At 38.9% G+C, this 24,574-nt stretch overlaps 2 protein-coding genes and 1 long non-coding RNA gene across 3 annotated transcripts in view; 2 read left to right on the top strand and 1 right to left on the bottom strand.

Moving 5' to 3' along the window:
* The window catches only part of LOC132651158 (cytochrome P450 3A1-like), a 32,021-nt gene extending 18,842 nt beyond the window's left edge, over positions 1-13,179 (top strand). Inside the window, exons 10-13 of the mRNA XM_060376437.1 lie at positions 2,173-2,333; positions 3,609-3,835; positions 5,240-5,402; positions 8,241-13,179. Of these exons, the coding sequence (XP_060232420.1) occupies positions 2,173-2,333; positions 3,609-3,835; positions 5,240-5,402; positions 8,241-8,480 (791 nt within the window). The 3' untranslated portion in view covers positions 8,481-13,179. The remainder of the gene's footprint in view (positions 1-2,172; positions 2,334-3,608; positions 3,836-5,239; positions 5,403-8,240) is intronic.
* LOC132651119 (zinc finger protein 431-like) overlaps positions 1-24,574 on the bottom strand; it is a gene marked incomplete at its 5' end in the record, with an annotated part of 217,798 nt that overhangs the window by 132,296 nt on the left and 60,928 nt on the right. The gene's annotated exons all lie outside the window — the stretch shown is intronic.
* Positions 1-24,574, top strand: part of LOC132651170 (uncharacterized) — a 74,151-nt gene that overhangs the window by 39,575 nt on the left and 10,002 nt on the right. The window lies entirely within an intron of this gene.

The following is a 24,574-nucleotide window of genomic DNA, read 5'->3' on the forward strand; positions in this document are numbered from 1 at the left end:
CATCCAGACAGGAGGCATGTACCCAAACAGTGCTGATGCATTCTGGGAACCCCTAGTATGAATGTGTTCTATACCTTAATCTATGGTAGATATTGACTTTTCCTTTGCCTGATGAATAAGTAGCTTCCAAGGAAAGCCTCTTTGTACAAACACGCTGCTTCTCTCCATTCTTTGACACACTTAAAAACTACCTATATATTTTTTTTATCTTTTTTGTGTGGTGTATGTATGTGTGTTCACGAGTAGGTGCACATGTGCAAAACCCAAGTAGTGTATGCAGAAAACAGAGAAGGCACCAAACATCTCTCCTAATCTCTCTTTGCTTTATTTCCTCTTATTAAACCTAGATCTAAGCTGGCAGCCAGCAGGTCCCAATGATACACAGCATTGGGGTGACAGTGGTGTACTGCCACACCTGGGTTTTCACATGGGGACAGAATATTCAAACTCATGTTCTCAAGCTTGTGTAACAAGTGCTCTTACCTACTGAGCGATCTCTGTAATTTTCCATCTATGTTTCTTTTCAAATTTAAAACTATCATTACTTTCATGGTGGCAAAATGACACTTGTTATATATATATATATACACACATATATATATACTTTTATATATATATACATATATATACATACATATATATATATATATACTTTTCAAAGTCACTGTTTCTTTTTTTGTATAAATTCTTTCCAGTTTGTCCACTTGAAACCCTTTCATGTGATCAGCTAATGCTAACTTCTTTTGTACTTCATCTTTTTTTAGAAACAGAGTTTTACATGGCCCTGTTTGAAGGAGAGGTTGACCTCAAGTTCATAATATGCCTGAGAATGCATGACCTTTAAGCATGTTCTGGGGAATGACTCCACAGCAGTCCATCTACTGAGCTATATATCCTCAACCCTTCTGGTTCATTTTGATTTCTAAAATAGATATTCATTTAAAAAAAGAACAGGCTTATAGTCCCATTTCAATATAGAAGCAAGGGCTTATACTATTTGGGAAAAAGAATTTACCAACAACAGAATCAGAGAATTCATGTCAGTAGGTTTACAACTACCTGTAAATCTAACTCTATGGTCTCCAATGCCATCTTCTGGCCTACATAGACACTTGTACACATGTGTGTGCACACACATAAATATTAGTAAAAAAAAAATCTTAAGATCAAGAAGAGGACTGGAGATCAGTTTTCTGTTCCTACCTCTGACAGCGCACAACCTTCTATAACTCCTTCTCTAAGGGATCAGATGGCCTTTTCGCACTTCCATGGGCATACCCCTGACACCTATGTGGCATCCATCTTTCTACATAAACACACACAAAGATACACACAAATGAAATAAAATTAAATCGTAAAAATAAGAAATCCCTTTTTTAAATTAAATTTTTATTTTTTATATTAATTATAGTTTATTCACTATGTATCCCAGTTGTAACTCCTCCCTCATTCCCTCACAATTCTACCTTTCCCCCCTCATCTCCTCCCATGCCCCTATCCAATTCTACTGATAGGGGAGGACCTCCTCTCCTTCCATCTGACCCTAGTCTATAAGGTCTCATCAGGACTGGCTACATTGTCCTCCTCTGTGGCCTGACAAGGAGGCTCCCACCTCAGGAGGGAGTGTTCAAAGAGTCTATCACTGAGTTCATGTTGGAGAATGTCCCTGTTCCCCTTACTAGAGTACCCACTTGGATACTGAGCTGCCATAGGCTACATCTGACCAGGGGTTCTAGGTTATATCCATGAATGGTTCTTGATTGGATTATAAGTCTCAGAAATGACCCGTGTGCCCTGATATTTTGGTTCTATGGTTCTCCTGGTTGAAATCCTGTCCTCTCCAGGTCTTACCATCTCCCCCTTCTTTCATACGATTCCCTGCTCTCTGCCCAAAGTTTGGTTATGAGTCTCAGAAATCCCATATCTCGAAGTTGCCCAATGGTGACCATGAGTAACATAGCACACACCTTGGGACAACCTGGCTGAAGTGATCTCCCTCATCTCTGGATGTGTCACTCGGATGTCATAATGATAACAGGTTCAGGGTGACCAAACAGCTTCTCCATATTTCTCTCTAAGAAAACCAAAGCCTCATTAGGTTTTCCTCATTCCATCTGTGATAGTCCATATTGACATGACTTACATGAGATATCTTTTTTTTTTTACCTCTAGCCCTGTCTGACATGGAGATCATGGCACAGTCAATTATCTTTATTTTTGCTGGCTATGATACCACCAGCACTACACTTTCCTTCATCTTGCATTCACTGGCCACTCACCCTGATATACAGAAGAAACTGCAGGAGGAGATCGACAGCGTTCTGCCCAACAAGGTGACTGGTTGGTGCTTGGAGTAGGAAGGGAAAGAGGAAAGATCATCAAAAACAGCTTCTCATCACATTCAATTCTGTGTGTGTGTGTGTGTGTGTGTGTGTGTGTGTGTATTTGTCTAAATTATTCTCCAACATATATTTTTGAGACAGGCTCGCTCACTAAACCTGCAGTTTGTTGATTGGCTAGGGTATCTGGACAATGAACACCAATGATCCTCTGTCCCCCAACTGCTAATACTGTAGATATCTGCCACTGCATCTGTCTTTATGAATGATGTGTGTCTGAACCCAGGTCCCCAGGCTTGTGTAGCCGACATTTCACTACTTGAGACATCCTCCCAGCCTCACGTGATAGTTATACAAACTGCTGTGTAAGGGGCTGGGGAGGTGGCACAATGGTTAAGAGCACTGGCTGCTCTTACAGAGGTTCTATCCATATTTGAGTCCCAGTGCCCACATGGCAGCTGTCAACTCTGTTGAAGCTTATTCATGGGGCATCTGATGCCCTGTTTTGCTTCTGTGGGCAATTATCCCACGTGAGGTACAACACATATGTAGCAAAACATGTACACACACCTCTGAAAGGCTCTATCTTGCAAGGTATTGAGACAGATGTTGAGACTCATAGCCAATGTTTGGGCAGAGTGCAGGGAATCTTATGATAGAAGTGGGGGAGGACAGGAGCTCCACAAGGACAGTGACAGATCCTAAAAGTCTGGGCACAGAGGTCTTTTCTGAAACTGATACTCCAGCCAAGGACCACTCATGGATATGGCCTGGAACGCCTGCACAGAGGTGGCTTATGGCAGTTCAGTATCCAAGTGGTCTCCATAGTAATGGGGACATGGACTGTCTCTGACATGAACTGATTGGCCTGCTCTTTGATGACCTCTTCCCTGAGGAGGGAACAGCCTTAGCAGGCCATGGACTTACAGGCCTGATGAGACCTGATAGACTAGGATCAAAGGGAAGGGAAGGAGGACCTCCCTTTTCAGTAGACTGGGAGAGGGACATGGGCAGGGAAGAGGGAGGGTGGGATTGGGAAGGGAGGAAGGAGGGAGGTACAAGGGGAATACAAAGTGAATAAACTGTAATTAATAAAAATGATTAAAACATACAAACAAACAAAACAAGTTTTAAAACCATTTAAAATGTGTCGTGCTAATGAAGATGCTCCAAGATGCTGTGCTTCACTACAGAGAACTCACCAGTACAAAGCAGATGGAGTTGAAAGTTTTCGAAAATCTTAGCACAAATCTTTTTCTTTCTTCTCAGGCATCTCCCAGCTATGATAGTGTGATGGAGATGGAGTACCTGGACATGGTGTTGAATGAAACCCTCAGATTATACCCAATTGCTAATAGACTTGAGAGGGTCTGTAAAAAAGATGTTGAAATCGATGGTGTGTTTATTCCCAAAGGGTCGATAGTGATGATACCATCTTATGCTCTTCAACATGACCCACAGCACTGGCCAGAGCCTGAGAAATTCTACCCTGAAAGGTACCAAAATCCCAAGAGCGAAAACCAAACCTGAATTATGTTGGTCTGTTCATGCTATGGTGTCTCTTGTAGAAAGATGGTCTAATTATGATTTTTGTATCCATCTTCATTCTGTTACGAGAGTGGCAGAGAAAGGGAAGAAAGAGAGGAGAGGGGGCATGAGTTGGGAAGACAATATGACAACTTAAATACAGAATGTTTTTTCTTCATTCTTTAAGTAGTAAATGAGCAACTTAAGTGTGAGGCAGGAACCCACTTTATTTTCAGTCTAAATGTTATGTGCTTTTCAGACTTGGAACATGCCATTATATTGAATGAATTTTTATTCTTTAGAGGAGTATTTCCCTTTTTAAATTTTCTCTCTCTTTCATAATTTTTGAGAATTGTGTGAATGTATAATGTATTTTGCTCATTTTCACATCACATTATCTTGCCACTTCTCTCTCCGACTCATGTTGAATCCCTGTTTGTCCTCAACAATTCTCCTGCTTTTATGTCTTTTAGTTTTTTTTGTGACTATAAGTTTAATTAGGGTTTCTTGAATAAATATAAGTATAGCCGTTGTTTACTGGAGAATGGGCTACTCACCAGTGGCTACACTATTGAAGATACGCTTCTTCCTCCTCTAGCATCTATTAATTGGCAGTAGCTTCTTAGGGAGGTGGAGTCTCATGAACTCCCTTTCTCATGTGGAGTGTTGAGAGTCTTGTGTAGTTACATGTTTGTTCATGCGTGCAATGCCATGCCATGTTCAGAAGATAGTATTTCACAACATCCATTTCATATCATGGCTCTCAAGTTCTTGCTGCCCCATTTCTGTGATGTTTCCTGAGGCTTGGAGGAGGTTGAGCACCCCACCATCACTTATTCTCAGCACTTTGACCAGTCATGAAATTCTAGGTTAACTGACTCCCACTGCAAACTGACCAAGGCTGAGATAAACCCTATTTTTTTGTCTAAACATAAATATTTAGAAGGCAGTCCGATACCATATATGCTTAGCAAAGCAATAGTAGTAAGCTCTCCTATAGTACGTGTGACCCCACTAGCCAGATTTACAATACCAGACATTAATTTCCTCTTGAAAATGGATTGCCACTATAATCAGAAAATGGTTCTTACATCTAGCCATATCACCATGATTACACTAGTGAAACATAATGATTCATTTATTTCAAATAGCATTTGTCTCATCTCAATCATATGGGGACCCTGAAAAGGCAAGGGGAATGGAAAAGACCTTTAGTGTACAATCCTCTAGGCCAAATACCTATAAGAAGAACTTCAACGAATCTAACCCAAACTATCTGTATGCTGCTGGATAGATGTTGAAAGGCAATTTCACATAGGTAGTCCTTATGATTTTATTCTTCATTAACTTGTCACCTACTGCTGTGTCTCCAGGTTTAGCAAGGAGAACAAGGGCAGCATTGATTCTTATCTATACCTGCCCTTTGGATATGGACCCAGAAACTGCATTGGCATAAGGTTTGCACTCATGAATATGAAACTTGCTCTCACTAAAGTCCTTCAGAACTTTTCCTTCCAGCCTTGTAAGGAAACACAGGTGAGAGAGAAAATTATCTGTATAAATGAAGTTTTACAGGAGACATTTTTCGAACTGAGGTTTTATGTATAAAAATGAATATTTTTGTTTGGGGTTTAAAATTTTTTTCTGGCCAAATGAGCTATTTCTCTTCAAGAATTAGTTAAGAGGCCTTTTATTCTATACCTGTATATAATGCAGCTGTAGCATTATGAAGACTCAGTGCAGACAAATGTAACCAAATTATATGCATTTTATTGAACTTCTAATCATGTCCATTTGAAATCGGGTATGTTATGTGTCACCAGGAGTTGCAATGGTCACATTTTCAGTGTTTGTTGAGTGGTTAACTCTTTTTCTAGATCTCACAGAAGTCCTATTCTCACAGTCCTCTCAACCACTGACTGATCATAAGAATCAATGAGGATATTTAAAACTCATATATGGATTCTATAGATGTTCCTCAGTTGGCAGAACTACAAGAACTAGAAGTGGTATTGTTTACCTCTAATCTCTGAACTAGAGGCTAGAGGATCAGAAATTCAAAGAATCCTAGACCACTTAGTTAATATGAAGCCAGCATGGGCCATGTGACACGCAGTCTAAAAAATTAAAACAGAAACTCATGATGCCTGGTCATACAACATTTCACCCAGAGTGTGGCTTTAAAAGCTCATCTCTGATTTCCCATGTTATGCCAAGTTGAGAATCAATATGTCAAAATACAATTTCTGGGACTAATGAGATGGCTCAGTGGTAAAGAGCATTTGCTATTCTTGCAAAGAACCTGAGGTCAGTTTCCAGCACCCATGTGGTAGCTAAAAACTAATTGTCACCCCAGTTCCTAGGGTTCTGATGCCCTACTCTGGCATCATTTGAAAGTGCACATGTGTGTTAGTTATACATGCAAATGTGCAGGTAAACACTCATACACACAAAATATTAACCTATAAAAAGTTGCTGGTTATGATGATTCCATCCTAACTAGATGATTTTGCATCATTTCCTAGGAGCTCTGCTCCAGAAGACAGGTATTTCCAGAAATAATTTATTTTTTCTCTTTATTCTTCTCTCATACTTCAAATTCTTAGTCACTTCCCAAATTAATCTTCTGTTCCATTTCCAAACCTCATTTAATTTATGCTCTACCTTTGTATTCTACACGCTGTTATCATCACCTACGGTATTATTTTGTCATTAAAAAGTCCATTTTAGTTAAATTTATTTTCTCTCTATTGAAGGATCTCCCCTCTCATTTATATATCACCTCATATTATTCCTTCCACAAACTCCAAGTTGTTCTTTGAAGAGAGTTTGCACATTGAACCCTTTTGTTAATGTTTTAAAGCATGGTTTACAGTTATAACATTTTTCATAAAAGCAATAATTTAAATTAAAAGGTATCTTTTGTATGTGTCCATGGAAGACTCATGTATAGTATTTAAAGTTTTACTAGTATAAGATAAGACATTTAGATAAAGTATTTATATTTTCCTGAGCAACTTGCTCTTTGTTTCATGTGAATGGATGGCTAAAATTTACAGGACTTGTTTATCTGGTGTGGCTCTCTTTCACAGTTAGTTTTACTTCTGGGCAAATGAAGGGATGGAAGTATTTATTCTTTGATTTGTGGCTTAAGGAAGTTATATAGCTTTATCTACATACAACTTCACTAATTTTATTACTTTGTCAATAAAGCATTTAAATCATATGCCAGAATTTAGATAAATCAAGGGTCTAGCTTTGAGAGCCTTTGGCACAATTGGCAAGGGGAAGATTCTCTGGCAAGCACCAGTAATCTTAAACTTGACATTTCTCTATCTCCATGACAACTTTGTTTACCTTACATTTCCTGCAACTGAGACTTTCTCCACCATACATTCATTCTGTATTTTGAAACAAAAAAAAAAAAAAACAGATGTTAGCAAAGACAATAAAGTGAGTTTCCCCTGAATATATGCTTTTAGTGGCTCAACTGTAGTACTGACACATGATCTAGGACCTGAGGATAATTCATTGATTTGAAGTGCATCCTCTCAGAATTAAAATGTAAGTTTCAACAAACCAAAAATAGCTTTTCAATACTTAAAACAATAGTATGACATATTAACTAAAAATTAGGATGAAAAATATTAAGCTTACCTGTTTTACTCTAAATGAGCAGAGAACAAAAATAATACAAACCAACATGACTTGTCTCAGGGCCTGAATTAAGTAGATTATCAATCAATTTACCCAATGCATGTTTGGTTGCATCCTCTCACTATCCAATTGACACAGTTTGGGGAAGAGGAAGTAAAAATATGATGATAAATGTAAGTATTAAGTTTCTGCAAAGCATTCTTTTTTTTTTTTTTTTTCTTCTCAATGCAGTTTATTCAGGAACCTTGAACAATCTTCTGACCCTGGGGAAAGCCAGCGCACACCTTAAATAGCCTCTGGGTAGCCAACCCCAGAGTGCCACGTGGGCAATGCAGATAGGTCCACATACACGGAAGCAAGCCAGATCCTCAGCCTTAGCCAAATATGGAATTCTTTGTGACAGAGAGCACTCACCATCGGGAAGGTGGAAGGCAGAAACCAGCTCCATCTTTAAGGCGCAGCATTACGCAGCTCTCTACAGTTCCCCCTTTTTGTTTTAGATGTATCAGGCAAGAGTAGAGGTCTGATCTCTGATATTAGAAATAAATTGGGACTTTGTACCGATGTTCATTTAGGTGTCATCCACCCAAAGAGCATCAGACCTGTCCGATACCTTTTTCTCAGAGGCATTCTTATACTGAATGTTTGTTTTACTTTTCTTCTGGAGTTGTTTCGGCTCATTCATTGCCTCTCAATATTTTTCTTCCACTGTTGCAGATACCTCTGAAATTAAGCAGACAAGCACTTCTTCAACTTCAACCAGAAAAAAAACATTTTTCTAAAGGTTGTGTCAAGGAATGCAATCATAACTGGAGCATGACTTTCTCTCAAGGAGTTCTGCTGTGCTTTTCAGAAAGGTGGTGTCTAAGAACATTGAACTCTTTAATTTTCATCATGAATAAAACCAAGATGGAGATAGGGATTAATCAACTGGCCCTGATTCAGTACACCCACTAAGGTTTCTCTGTCTATACAGAGGTCCATATCATTTAAAGAAGACTAAGTCAGTGACAGAACAGGAAATTCATCTTGTCTGGTTCTCATGGGACCATCTCCATCCACATATGATTGACTCCATCTATTTCTTTTGAGCTATTTTGAGATTAACCAGATAACTGTATTTTATCAATATTTTTTGATGAAAACATGAACTATAGTGACAACTCAAATTGTAAAATGTGTGTAAGATGTTTTAATTGCAATATTCTGCAATAAAAGTTACACTGAAAATATAAATACACACCTCTTTCAAAAAACCTGGTTCTAAAAGTGTCTTATATTTATTGAGAGCATCATTCAATGTATTTTGATCATATTAGTTCTTTTCCTCCATCTCCTCCTATATTCTTCTCACCTCTGCTCCCAACTACCTTTACATTCTCTCCAAATGTTTCACAATGAAACAAAGCAAAACAAAACCAAAACTAAGGAGTCCAGTTCATGTTAGATAACTACCCCTGTGTGTGAGGCCTGCTCTGGAGAGTAGTTGATATACCGCATGCCACCCCATCAAAGAAAATGGACTTATCCTCTCTCAGGAGCTTTCAGTTGACAATATCTCCTTGGCAAGGGGTAGGACTTTGAGAACCTTCTCACTAGGATTTTGCTTCGTTTGATCTTGTGCAGATCTTTTGAATTTTGTCATAGTCTCTTGGAGTTTTTATGTGCATATGCCGTGTTGTAGCTTGAAAATTTTGTTTCCTTGAAGCCATCTACTACCTCTGGTTCTTCCAAACTTTCTGCCTTCTATTCCATACAGATCTCTGGGTCTTGAGGGGAGAGGTATGACATAAACATCCTAAGTGAGAGCTGAGAATTCCAAAGTATCTAACATTAACTTTGACAGGTCATAAGTTTCCTTGTTAATTACTCTATACTGCAGGATGAAGCTTCTCTGATAAGGACTGAGTGATCCACTATTTTTACAGATATAGCTGTGTGTCATTAGGAATCTTTTTATTCTTACATTAATGTAGTAGGTTAATAGTAGTATGTTTTCTTTTAGGGCTTATGATTTATCTGCTCTCTGTTTTGTGGCTTCATTGACAATATCAGCCATGGATTCAATCTTATGGAGTGGGCATGAAGTCCAATTTTAAAAGTGGTTGTTTACTTCCATAACATTTGTGCCACAATTGCACCAGTGGTCATAAATTTCAGGTTGGTCATTATAGTTCACATCTGGGTGAGACTGAATATTGCTTTTCTCATCCAGCAATTTCATCTGTAAAAGTAGCTTTTATTCTCCTGTTTGTGTTGTCATCTGAGAAGTTTATTCCCCCTTCTGCTATCTAGGCTTAGTCTTGAAAGCTGATAGCCTCCATACAATCTAACCCAGGCCTAGAATGTTTTCAGTATCTGAGCCTCACTGCTGAATGAGCTCACCCTTTCTTGTTCTTTCTGATTTCTGGACTGGCTGGTTCAGCTCAGCTGTTCTGGCTCAAACTCCTCTCTCAGCTGACTCATTCAATCTGGCATTTCTCTTGACCTCTGTGTGGCTCTGCTTGGCCTCAACCTAACTCCAGCAATCTGCTGTGATCTCTCTAACTAAGGAGGACACAGAAACAAATGTATTCCATGGCAATTCACTCCTTGGAATCATGTACTGATATTTTTGTAAGATTTTGTTGGAATAAATAAACACTTGGATGAGTGTACACAGATAAAGGATGTGTGTGAGTATTAATAATACATTTACAGTCTGAGATTTAAATAACACTATAGGGTTAAAACTCACTAGGGTCTTCTGCATTTTGATGTAGCAATCATGAAAGTGGTTGGAGAAAGATGGGGATAACAAGGTAGAGAGAGACAGTTTAAAATTGGATCCTAGAAATTTCCATTTCCCTTAAGGTTTGCTGAAAACCCAGGCTCCATGTTAAAACCCCTTCCTTCACACTGTTACCATCTAACTACCACAATGTGTATGCTGATAACCAGGTCAAAGCAGTCTCTAAAATTAAAATGGGCTTCTCAAAAAAATAGTACAGGAAGTACAGACTGAACAAACCCCTGAAGCTGCATTTAACTTTCCATTTCCTAAGAAATCCCTATACAAAACCAAAAACTTCCTAGGTCATTTTCAGGAACCCGTTTGGTCAAAAGCTCCAGATAATTTTCACAAATTATTGACTCTTAGAAGTGTCTATGAATGTCCTGCCTCTTTCTAGGACAATTTGATAAATCTAAAACCCAGAGAACGAAAGTACCGGGTTGATGAAATTGATGAATTTACCTTATTTCTGTACTCTTAATCTGTCTGTGGGCTAACATAACTAAGACCTCAGACAGGTCATATTATTGTGGCTCTTAGTCTTTTTGTGACTGCAATATACACTGAACACTTACTGGTATTGAAAGCCTAAATTCTAAACTTTCAATTTTAAAACTAGATAGGAGAAAACTAGATAGGAGAGAAAAAACAAGAAAGGAGAGAAAGGAGATGGAAGAGATCCCTGAAAACAATTGCTTTTAGTTCTTGCATTTTTTATGAGCACAACTCCTAATAACCTGGAAACACCCCTGATAGCCAACAACCAACAACCGTGCCTCTTGGGGCCTTAGCATTTGTATACCTTCTGAAATGTTTCCAGAATTACGAATGTTACACAACCACAGAAACTATCTGCCAAAACCACTCCTCTGCTGGATTATAGAGCAAATCATAGTCAGCTTCTGTGGTCAGTCCTAAGCACCCCCACATCCCTATACATGGGTTTGAAATAAAAGCATTTTTTTTTGTATTTTTTAAAGAAATCAGTGTTCAAAACCTGTCATTACATCACCCACATCTTAATCCTTTTCACCTTTGGCACTCATTACTGTCTGCCGTTGTGTCCAAATCCTGAATTTAGGAAATGATATTAAAAAATAATTTGATGCAATGGAACTAAAACAAAATTTCTAGTGATGCATTTCAGCTTTTGAAAGAAATAAAAATCATAACAGATAAAAAGTGTTCCAGTTAATATTAAAAGTAAAAGTGATCAGGAAAGAGCAGAACTAACAGTGGGAATAAAAGAAAATCTGGGTTGGAATACAAATACATATTATAAATAAAATATATATTATAAACAAAATAAAAAAATTGGGAACTCTGGGGAGTCATGGAATTTGTCTATTATTGATGCCTTGAGGAGCATGTGCCATAGTATTTTCCATTTATACTCAGGAGCTCCTTGGACACTGTGTCCATTTCAGTCCCTGAGACCTGAAACCCTCCCTCAGACTTTGGAGCATTAAGGACACCTGTGTAGCTCTGCATTCCCTAGAACTCAGAAAAGCATAAAGAAGCTTTAAAGAACATTTAATCTTAGACATTAATCCTTTATACTCTGTATAACTTGCAAATATCATAACATCCCAGCAACTACAATTGTATTCTTCAGGGGAGCAGCATTTACATTCTGTTTCTGATAAGTCTGTAAAAAGTCTGATTGCATGCAATGAACTTGTCATTTCCTCCATATTAATTTGGCCCCTCTAACCTGTGCTGAATAGATGATATTCCCTCTGATCTAACCAAATAACCATGGAATGGCATGTAAGTGCAATAAGTAATAGAACATTTGATTGTACTAAGGTTTGCTGAAATCTGATTCTATGTTCAAACTCCAGCTTTTTATTGTAGAATGTACACTTTCACTATAGAATTCCAGCTCTGCCTTATTTTGTTTTTTCAAACAAAATTTATTTTATTTTTCTTTTTTAATTTTAATTTTATTAATTACAATATATTAATTTTGTATCCCATCTGTAGCCCTCTCCTTCATCCCCCCAATCCCAACCACCCTTCTTCTTTTTCTCCCTTGCCACTCACTCCCTCAGCCCAATGACAGATGAGGTCCTCCTCCCTTTCTATCTGACCCTAGCACATCAGGTCTTATCAGGACTGGCTGCATTGTCTTCCTCTGTTGTCTGGCAAGGCTACACCACCCCTCATGGGGAGGTGATCAAAAAGCAGGCCACTGAGTTCATGTCAGAGAAGACCCCTGTTCTCCTTACTTGGGACCCACTTGGAGACTGAGCTGCCATGGGCTATATATGTGCAGGAGTTCTAGGTTATCTCCAAGAATGGTCCTTGGCTAGAGTATCAGTCTCAGAAAAGACTCCTGTGCCCAGAAATTTTGTTTCTGCTGCTCACCTTGTCCCCTTTAGATCTTCCATCTTCCCCCTTCTTTCATATGATTCCCTGCACTCTGCCCAGTTTCGCTATGATTCTCATCATGTACTTTAATGCACTGCTGTGTAGAGTCTTTCAGAGGCCCTCTGTGGTATGCTCCTATTCCCTGTTTTCTCCATCTTCTAAGGTCTATCCCTTTTGCCTTTCAACGAGGATTGATCATCTTACCCAGGGTACTCCTTCTTGCATAGCTTCTTTACATGTGCAGATTTTATAATGTTTATGTTATATTATATGTCCAATATCCACTTATAAGTGAGTATATACCATGTGTATCTTTCTACTTCTGGGATACCTCACTTTGGATGATATTTTCTGGTTCCCACCATTTGCCTGCAAATTTCATGATTTCCTTGTTTTTAATTGTTGAGTAGTATTCCAATGTACCACAATTATTGTATCCATTCCTCATCCGAGGGACATATGGGTTTCTTCCAGATTCTGGTTCTTACAAATAAAGTTGCTATAAACTTGGATGAGCAAATGTCCTTGTTGTATACTTTACCATATTGTGTATATATGCTTATGAGTGGTATAGATGGATATTCTCTGAGAAAGCACCAGACTGATTTCAAAGGTGGTTGTACAAGTTTACATTTCAACCAGAAATGGAGGAGAAGTATTTCTAGGTAGTCAAAAAATAAGTTTAGAATACTCTGTTTCTAACATTTGTGACTTTTATCTTGAATTTAAAAACACATACACTGTCGTTTGTAATGAAATATTTCTATTACATTTAACCTTTGTGTATTTCTAAAAACTATCATTTCATCAAATAATTTTGTTTTACATTTTGAACTAAACATTTACCAAGTTTATTGTCAGAACAATCAAATCTCAATTTTGGTATACTTTTTCTTTAGTGATCATGAACAATAATAAATTTTTCTCAAGAAGATAATTTCACACTCACTTTGCTGCTATTATGAGTGCTTTGTTGTTGCTTTTCCATTATCAAATGTATGCTTTAACTATTGGATTCCAGATCTGACTTATGATATGTGTTTTATTAACTAATTTATATACAGATAATACTTCTTTTTAAATATCTATTCTAAAAATAGGATTTTATTGTGCTACAATAATGAATCCTTGGTAGTTTCAAATTTTAATTTTTATCATATATGTGTTTCCTCTGCTTTGAGTATATTTCACAATCTAGTAACTATGACAAAATTGTGCATGCTATTGTATTCAGGACTGAAGTGTTCCTACTCTGTGTATATTGGATATATATATATATATATATATATATATATATATATATATATGCACCTACCATATACATAAAATACAGTAGAAAGATATTTATCAAGGAATATTTCATATCTGGTACTATGGACCCACAAGAAATATTAGGAGGTGGGAAACCATATCACATGAGAAATAACTTGAGGTTCCCATTATCTTAATGTACTTATTGTCAAACAATCTTCTAAATATTTGTGTATGTGTACAAGGAAAAGTAATACTCTCATTCTTACTCAAAGAAGCCTCTCTGTACAGTGATTTGTGATGAAGTTCTTGGCAGCCATCTGTCTCCTATGCTCCTTTCTCCAATGGATTCCACAGATCTTACCATTAGATCCTTCCTGTCTCCACTCGTTGCTTTGTCTCATGCACCAATTTTAGCATGCACTCCCTGCTAACCCAAGGGATGTTCCTCCCAGGGCAAAAAGCAGGTTAATACAGACCCATAGCACTCCTATTGCTCCTGAGATACAATCCCCTAGAACTTTTCCAACTTTCTAGCAAAAAATGTTTTGTCTCCATTTCCTCTCTGATACCATTTTCTACCGGTCACAAGGACTTCTCCTCCAATTTTCTTTCCTTCAACTCATTCGACTATTCCAGCTCCAACAGGAGGAGGCATTCCCTGTGAACACAGCAGCTGAGCAAGCAAATAAAACAAGTAACACCCATTCACTATACTCTACAAAAATCCAGAAAGAAAACAGAAGCTTGGAAACAAGACACCCACCCAACAAAGACTAACACCCAGGAATCAGTTCCTAGATATCTAATCATGATAAACCTGGTGCCTAGGTGATGGTAAAAAAAAAAAAAAAAAAAAAAAAAAACAGAATCAGTAACAACCAAGTCAATATGTCTACAGAAGAACCCAGCTGTCCCATGACAGCAGGCTCTGAATATTCCAATTTAGCTCAAGCACAAGTAAAATACCTTAAAATAAACTAGGTAAAGATGTTAGAGATTCTCAAAGATAACATTAATCAGTTCCATAAAGAAATCCAGAAAAACATGAACAAAAGTTGGAGGAAATAAATATATCTCTTAAAAAACATAAAACAAACAAATGAAACCCCACAGTCCCTTGAAGGAAAAAAAAAGTCATCAAGACCTGACAACAGAAATACAGTCAATAAAGAAAACACATGGTTGAGGGAATTCTGGAAATTACTTAGGAAGTAAAAAAAAATACAGACTCAGTGAGTATCAATAGAATGCAAAACATGGAAAAGAGAATCTAGTCATTGGACATATGTCAGAGAAAATGAGTCCATCAGTCAAAGAAAATGTTAAATTCAAATACTCCTGAAACAAACAAACAGAAAATCTGGGTCACATTGAAAAGACCATTCCTAAAAATAAAAGGTATAGAAGAAGGAGAAAAAACCCATCCTAAGGGGCTATAATAGGTTTTAAACATAATTAGAGAATAAAATTTTCCTGAGCTAAAGAAGAAGCCTATAAAGGTACATGAAACATAAAAAAACCAAGTGTATAGAACTAAAGAAGATCCTTCATCCCATAATAATAAAAACACTAAACATAAGAACAAAGAAAGAATATTAAAAGCTGCAAGAGAAAATTATAAAATATAATACAAAGACAGACATATTATAAATTCACCTGACATCTCAGTAGAGACTCTCAGTCCAAAAGGGCCTGCCTGTCTATAAGACATCACATAGATGGCAGCACTTACTACTATATCCAGCAATTTAGTCAGCAAAACAAGTTGGAAAAATAAAATATTCATAATAAAGTCTAGTTTAGACCACATCAATCTTAAACCTAGGTCTATAAAATGAAAGAGTAGGGAAACTCCAATCTAAGGAGTTAACTACACTGATGAGAACACAGAAAACAAAAATCTCACAAGAAAAGTAAAAGTAAGGATAAACCACAGACACGCACACACACCTTCACCACTAGATGCAACAGCAGCAGCATACACAAAATAAAAGTAATCAACAGTCATTGGTCACAGATATCTTTCAGGATCAGTGGTCCCAATTTCCCAATAGAAAGAAACAAAATAACAGAGTGGATGTGAAAAGACTTTCTATCCTTCTGTTGGGTCCAGGAAAAACACCTCAAAATAGGACATTACCTCAGGGGAAAGGTTTGGAGAAACATTCCAAGGAAATGATCTTAAGAAACAAGCTTGTGTAGACATTTTACTATCTAAAAAATAGGCTTCATAGCAAATGTAATCAAAAGAGATGAGTAAAAATACTACATATACTACATACTAATCAAAGTAAAATTCCATCAAGATGACATTTCAATATTTAACATCACTGCTCGAGACAAGTTGACAAATGTTTGTAAAAGAAACAATACCAAGGTCCTCCTTTTTCTTTAGCATCTTTAGGACTATAGATTTTAGTATGTTTATTCTATATTAAATGGCTAATACCCACTTATAAGTGAGTATATACCATGTGGGTCTTTCTGTGTCTGGGTTACCTTAGTCAGTCTCATCTTTTCTAGTTCATTCCATTTGCCTACAAATTTTATAACTTCCTTGTTTTTAATTGCTGAGTATTATTCCATTGTGTAAATGTACCACACTTTCTGTTTCTAAAGCAGAAATAAATTAGAAACTGAAAAACAGATGAGGAGGCTACAGCTGATGAGTCCACTGAAAATGCATGTCCTTTCTCTGCAAATAGTTCATAATAATTATCTGATTTTGTGTGCTTATGCTATTTTAAAAAGGAAAGATTTTTCACAGCTTAAATACCATATTGACCTTCCAGCCCTGATAGTGGGGATCTCAGTACTCCAGTCTCACTAATGGTCAGGTCATTCAGACAAAACTAACAGAGAAATACTGGAGCTAACAGGTGCTTTAAACCAAAAGGACCTAATCAAGTTATAGATCATTTCACTCAAAAATGAAAGAATATGCATTCCTTCTAGCACCTTATGAACTTTATCCAAAATTGACAACATACTCAGACAAAAACCAAGTCAAAGCAAAAACAATAAAAATGAAATAACTCCCTGAATCTTAGAAGACTGCCACTGATTTAAGCTGGACTTCAACAAAAACAGATACAAAAAAATTTGGCAAACTCATAGAAACTGAAGAACTATCACAACTATCTAACTGAATGAGAAAACAAAACAAAACAAAACAACAACAACAAAAACAGCCCTCCAAATTTGGAATACAATGAATGTGGTTTAAAGGGAAAAGTCCACTTCTCTTGGCGCCTACTTTAAAAAGCGAAGATAGTAATGGGAACACAGGCTGTCTCTGACATGCCTGCTCTTTGATCACCTCCCCTTGAGGGGTGACCAACCTTACAAGGCCACAGAGAAGACAATGCAGGAACTCCTGATGAGAACTAATAGACTAGAATCAAAAGGAAGGAAAAGACCTCCCCTACCAGTGGACTTGGGGAGGGGCATGCATGTAGAAGGGGGAAGAAGTTAAGGACTGGGAGGAGATCTCGACTTTGGAGGAGGGGCAAGATGGCGGCGCCAGGAGGACTCTCATTCTGAGCAGCAGCACAGCAGGATCAGCACAGTGAACAGCAATCAGAACTCTCGGCCATAAAACACAGTCATTGTGTTTCCCAGGTGAGAGGATACCCCACGGTGGGGGATTCAATCAGCTTTTAACTCACCCGGCTAAACCGCGGAAGAGATCCCGGTTCCGCCAGACGCTTGGCTGCCGGCCGCCAGCCCCAGCCCCAGCCCAGAGCCACAAGCCAGTGTCTCTGGTCACGGTCCCAGACTGAACCTTGGGCACCACACTATCAGAGACTGGAATTTTCAGTCGAGAGATAACCCCAGGGTACAGGAAACGATTGGGACCGGCCTTAGGTCACCCAGACATCCCCTGGAAAAGACTCGGGCGGGTTCCACGGGCACCCCAGGAGCCAGCCCGGAGCCAGAGCCGGGGACCCAGGTTCCGGCACAGAGGCCTGCCTGCCTGCGCGCCTGATTCACCGCCAGAGATAGAAACGGCGGATCTGATCTCAGAGCACTCAGCTCACCCCCAACCTGAAAAGGTCCCCGGAAAATTACCCAGCTTAGGGAGCCACTCAGACTCCCAAAAGCCACAAAGGCAGACACAGGCAGTTTCTGCGCACCAGACAGCTGGCAGAGACTGAGCTGCCATCACACAGCTGTGCTCCAGGCACAGGCAAATTTCTGTGGCCAGCCAGCTGGCGGACACTGAGCAGTGTGCACCAGGGCAAAAAAAGACACTAGGAGTCCTTGTCTCCAGAGAATCCACGGGGAAGGAAGGAAACTGTACTGATCTAAATCACCCAATCCTTCCCTAGAAAAAGTCTAGTAGTCTAGTGGGGCCGAGGCGCCAGCACTCAGCTGTGCTCCAGACACAAGCACAAACAGTTGAGGTGCACCTGATGTCCAACTGGGTCACAGCAGCTGATCATTAAATTTGCAACAAGAAACCCAGAAACAGGGCAGCTGCCCTCAGGACTTCCCTGGGTGAGAGGAGAACCCTCTCGACTAACAAAGACCACAGTTACCACTCAGGTCTATATCCCTGAGGTGAGCAACTCCTGAAAAAACACCAGCCATCCAGGGACTATACCCAAAAAGCTGAGAAGACATCCTTCAGGAAAATCCAGCTTTCTGCAAAGGGGATTCTCTCCACCACAGGATCCCCAGGAACCACCAGAAAATAACCCCTAACCCCAAACTCCTAAGATAACACAATGGGTAGAGGCCAGCGTAAAAGCTCAAGCAACAAAAGACAGAGCAATATGGCATCTCCAGAACCCAGTTACCCAGGGGCAAGTAGCCCTGGACACCCCACCATAACTGAAATCCAAGAAGATGACCTAACAAGTATGCTCATGAAGATGATAACAGAGGAAACAAATAAGATTCGTAAAGACATAGAGGAAGATAAACTCAAACAGAATATTGCCATCCGTAAAGAAATAGAGGAAGCTGCAGCCAAACAGTTTATGGCCTTTAGAAAGGAAATGCTTAAAACACTGAATGAAATGAAAGAAACAGAGTTGAAGGAACTAAAAGAAAAACAGGAAAGTACAATCAGACAGGTGAAGGAAGTAAACAAAACAACTCAAGACCTGAAGATAGAATTGGAAAAATTAAAGAAAACACAAATGGAAGAAATAATGGAAAGGAAGAATCTAGGGAAGAAAACAGGAACTACAGAGGTAAGCATAACCAACAGACTACAAGAGATGGAAGAAAGAATCTCAGGTGTAGAAGATACAATGGAAGAAATCGATGTATCTGTCAAAGAAAATGTTAAATCTGAAAAATTCCTGACACAGACCGTCCAAGAAATGCAAGACAATATGAAAAGACAAAACCTAAGAATAATAGGTATAGAGGAAAAAGAAGACTCCCTTCTCCAAGGCCCAGAAAATATTTTCAACAAAATCATTGAAGAAAATTTCCCCAAGCTAAAGGAGAGGCCAATTAGAATACATGAGGCCTACAGAACACCCAGCAAATTTGACCAGAAAAGAAAATCCTCCCGCCACATAATAATCAAAACAGTAAGTATACAGAACAAAGAAAAAATACTAAAAGCTGCAAGGGAAAAAGGCCAAGTAACATATAATGGCAAACCCATTAGAATCACACCTGACTTTTCAACAGAGACTATGAAAGCCAGAAGGGCCTGGACAGATATCATGCAGACCCTAAGAGAACACAGATGTCAGCCCAGGCTACTATACCCAGCAAAACTCTCAGTCCTCATAGATGGAGAAAACAAGATATTCAGTGACAAAAACAAATTTCAACAATACCTACAAACAAATCCAGCATTACAGAAGACACTGGAAGGGAAAATACAACCCAAGAAAGCTAGCTACATTCAAGAAAACACAGGAAATAAATAACCTCACTTCAGTAAAACAAAAAGCAACCAAGCACACAACCTCATGACCACAGCCAACATCAAAATCAAGAGATCTAACAGCCACTGGTCATTAATCTCTCTCAACATCAATGGACTCAACTCTCCAATAAAAAGACACAGATTAACAGAATGGATACGTAAACAAAACCCAGCAATCTGTTGCATACAAGAAACACACCTAAGACACAAAGATAGACATTACCTGAGGGTAAAGGGTTGGAAGACGACTTTCCAAGCAAACGGACCCAAGAAGCAAGCAGGAGTAGCCATTCTAATATCTGATAAAATAGACTTTCAACCAAAATTAATCAAAAGAGATGGGGAAGGACACTTCATACTCATCAAGGGAAAATTCCACCAGGAAGACATCACAATCCTGAACATATATGCCCCAAATACAAGGGCACCCACATTTGTGAAAGAAACATTGATAAAATTTAAAGCACATATAGATCCACACACATTAATAGTGGGAGACTTCAACACCCCACTCTCAACAAAGGACAGGTCAACCAAACAGAAATTAAACAAAGAAACAATGTCTCTGACAGAGGTCATGAATCAAATGGACCTAACAGACATTTACAGAACTTTACACCCAAACACAAAAGAATTTACCTTCTTCTCAGCACCTCATGGAACCTTCTCCAAAATAGACCACATAGTGGGTCACAAAGCAAGCCTCAACAGATACAAGAAGATTGAAATAATCCCATGTATCTTGTCTGATCACCATGGAATAAAGCTGGACCTCAACAATAACAGAAATAACAAAAAGCCTACACACACATGGAAACTGAACAACTTGTTACTAAATGACAGCTGGGTCAGGGAAGAAATAAAGAAAGAAATTAAAGTCTTTCTAGAAATCAATGAAAATGAAGACACAACATACCCGAACTTGTTGGACACAATGAAAGCAGTGCTAAGAGGAAAGTTCATAGCACTAAGTGCCTTCAAGAAGAAATTCGAGACAGCTCATTCAAGCACCCTAATGGCTCACTTAAAAACCCTAGAAAAAGAAGAAGCAGACACACCAAGAAGGAGTAGACGGCTGGAAATAATCAAACTCAGGGCTGAAATCAATCAATTGGAAACAAATAAAACAATTCAAAGAATCAATGAAACCAAGAGCTGGTTCTTTGAGAAAATCAACAAGATTGACAAACCCTTAGCCAGGCTAACTAAAAGGCAGAGAGACACCACCCAAATCAACAAAATCAGAAATGAAAAGGGGGATATAACTACAGACACCGAGGAAATCCAAACAATCATTAGGACTTACTTCAAAAGTCTATATGCCACAAAATTTGAAAATCTAAATGAAATGGACAATTTTCTTGATCGATTTGACTTACCAAAGCTGAACCAGGACCAGGTAAATCAACTAAATAGACCTATATCCCCCAAAGAAATAGAAGCGTTCATCAAAAGTCACCCATCCAAAAAAAGCCCAGGACCAGATTGCTCCAGCGCAGAATTCTACCAGACCTTCAAAGAAGAGCTAACACCAATTCTCTTCAAACTATTCCACAAAATAGAAACAGAAGGAATATTACCAAATTCATTCTATGAAGCCACAGTCACCTTGGTACCTAAACCTCACAAAGACTCAACAAAGAAAGAGAATTTCCGGCCAATCTCCCTTATGAACATTGATGCAAAAATACTTAATAAAATACTTGCAAACCGAATCCAAGAACACATCAAAGATATTATCCACTATGACCAAGTAGGCTTCATCCCAGGTATGCAGGGGTGGTTCAATATACGGAAATCCATCAATGTGATCCACCATATTAACAAACTGAAAAAAAAAAAAACACATGATAATCTGCCTAGATGCTGAAAAAGCCTTTGACAAAATCCAACATCCATTCATGTTCAAAGTATTGGAGAGATCAGGGATACAAGGCACATATCTAAACATAGTAAAGGCGATATACAGCAAACCTATAGCCAACATCAAACTGAACGGAGAGAAACTTAAAGCAATCCCACTGAAATCAGGGACAAGACAAGGCTGCCCACTCTCTCCATATCTCTTCAACATAGTGCTGGAAGTCCTTGCTAGAGCAATAAGACAGTTGAAGGAGATCAAGGGGATACAAATTGGAAAGGAAGAAGTCAAATTATCACTATTTGCAGATGATATGATAGTATACGTGAGTGACCCCAAAAACTCTACCAGGGAACTCCTACAGCTGATAAACACCTTCAGCAAAGTGGCCGGATACAAAATTAACTCAAAAAAATCAGTAGCCCTCCTGTATACAAAAGACAAAAGGGCTGAGAAAGACATTAAGGAAACAACACCCTTCACAATAGCCACAAATGACATAAGGTACCTCGGAGTAACCCTAACCAAGGAAGTCAAAGACTTGTATGAAAAAAATTTCAAATCTCTGAAGAAAGAATTAGAAGAAGATATGAGAAGATGGAAAGATCTCCCATGCTCATGGCTTGGTAGGATTAACATAGTAAAAATGGCCATCTTACCAAAAGCAATCTACAGATTCAATGCAATGCCCATCAAATTACCAACACAATTCTTTACAGACCTGGAAAGGAAAATTCTCAACTTCATATGGAATAACAAGAAACCCAGAATTGCTAAAACAATCCTCTACAATAAAAGATCTTCTGGAGGTATCTCCATCCCTGATCTTAAGTTGTACTATAGAGCAACAGTTTTAAAAACTGCATGGTACTGGCATAGAAACAGAATGGTGGATCAATGGAACCGAACAGAGGACCCAGAAATAAACCCACACACTTATGGACACCTGATTTTTGACAAAGACGCCAAAACCATACAATGGAAAAAAGATAGCATCTTCAACAAATGGTGCTGGTCTAACTGGATGTCTACATGTAGAAAAATGAAAATAGATCCATACTTGTCACCCTGCACAAAACTGAATTCCAAGTGGATCAAAGACCTCAACATAAAACCAGACACATTAAATCGGCTCGAAAAAAAAAAGTGGGAAATACCCTAGAACTCATTGGTACAGGGGGAAACTTCCTGAACAGAACACCAACAGCACAGGCTCTAAGAGCAACAACCAATAAATGGGACCTCATGAAACTGAAAAGCTTCTGTAAAGCAAAGGACACCGTCATCAAAACAAAGCGACCACCTACAGATTGGGAAAGAATCTTCACCAACCCATTATCTGACAGAGGACTCATATCCAGTATATATAAAGAACTAAAGAAGCTGAAAAGCAGCAAACCAAGTAATCCACTTAAAAAATGGGGAACAGAGCTAAACAGAGAATTCTCTGTAGAGGAATACCGAATGGCAGAGAAGCACTTAAAGAAATGCTCAACCTCACTAGCCATTAGGGAAATGCAAATCAAAACAACCCTGAGATTTCACCTTACACCCATGAGAATGGCCAAGATCAAAAACTCAAGTGACAATACATGCTGGAGAGGTTGTGGAGAAAGGGGAACCCTTCTCCACTGCTGGTGGGAATGTAAACTTGTACAACCACTCTGGAAATCAATCTGGCGCTTTCTCAGACAACTAGGAATAGCGCTTCTTCAAGATCCAGCCATACCACTACTGGGCATATATCCAAAAGAGGCTCAAGTACACAAAAAGGACATTTGCTCAACCATGTTTGTAGCAGCTTTATTTGTAATAGCCAGAAGCTGGAAACAACCCAGATGCCCCTCAACTGAAGAATGGATGCAGAAATTGTGGTACATCTACACAATGGAATATTACTCAGCAATGAAAAATAAGGAAATCATGAAATTTGCAGGTAAATGGTGGGATCTGGAAAGGATCATCCTGAGTGAGTTGTCTCAGAAGCAAAAAGACACACATGGTATATACTCACTCATATAGACATACAACATAGGACAAACCCACTAAAACCTGTGCATCTAAAGAAACTAAGCAAGAGAGAGGACCCTAACTAAAACGTCCAATCCCCATCCAGAAAGGCAAAGAGGATGGACATCAGAAGAAGAAGAAAACAGGAAACAACCTAGGAACCTACCACAGAGGACCTCTGAAATCCTCTGCCCTTCAGACTATCAAAGCAAATGCTGACCCGGATGGGCAACTGTTGGGCAGGTGAACGGAATTTTAGGTAAGAACTGGGAAATAGTAAGAGCTGGAGAGGACAGGGTCTCCACAAGGAGAGCAACAGAACAAGAAAATTTGAACATAGGGAACTTCCCAGAGACTCATACTCCAACCAAGGACTATTCATGGAGATAACCTAGAACCCCTGCACAGATGTAGCCCAGGGCAGTTCAGAGTCCAATTGGGTTACATAGTAATGTGAAGAGGGACTGCCTCTGACATAATCTGATTGGCCTGCTCTTTGATCACCTCCCTCGGGGGGGGGGGGGGGAGCAGCCTTACCAGGCCATAGTAGAGGACAATACAGCCACTTTTGATGTGAACTGACAGACTAAGATCAGAAAGGAGAGGAGAACCTCCCCTATTAGTGGACTTGGGGAGTGGCATGCAAGCAGAGGGAGGAGGGAGGGTGGGATTGGGAGGAGAGGAGGGAGGGGCTTATGGGGGGATGCAGAATGAATAAAGTGTAATTGATGAAAAATTTAAGAAAAAAGGGAAAAAAATAAAAAAAATAATGAAAAAAAAAGTAAAAACAAAAACAAAAACAAAAACAAAAAAAAGATGCTGACCTGGAAAAACCCGCAAAGGTACTGGCGCACCTATTGCGGAAGTCCCACCCCTTCCGGCTT

The sequence above is a fragment of the Meriones unguiculatus genome, assembly GCF_030254825.1.
Source record: "Meriones unguiculatus strain TT.TT164.6M chromosome 13 unlocalized genomic scaffold, Bangor_MerUng_6.1 Chr13_unordered_Scaffold_40, whole genome shotgun sequence".
Taxonomy (NCBI): Eukaryota; Metazoa; Chordata; class Mammalia; order Rodentia; family Muridae; genus Meriones; species Meriones unguiculatus.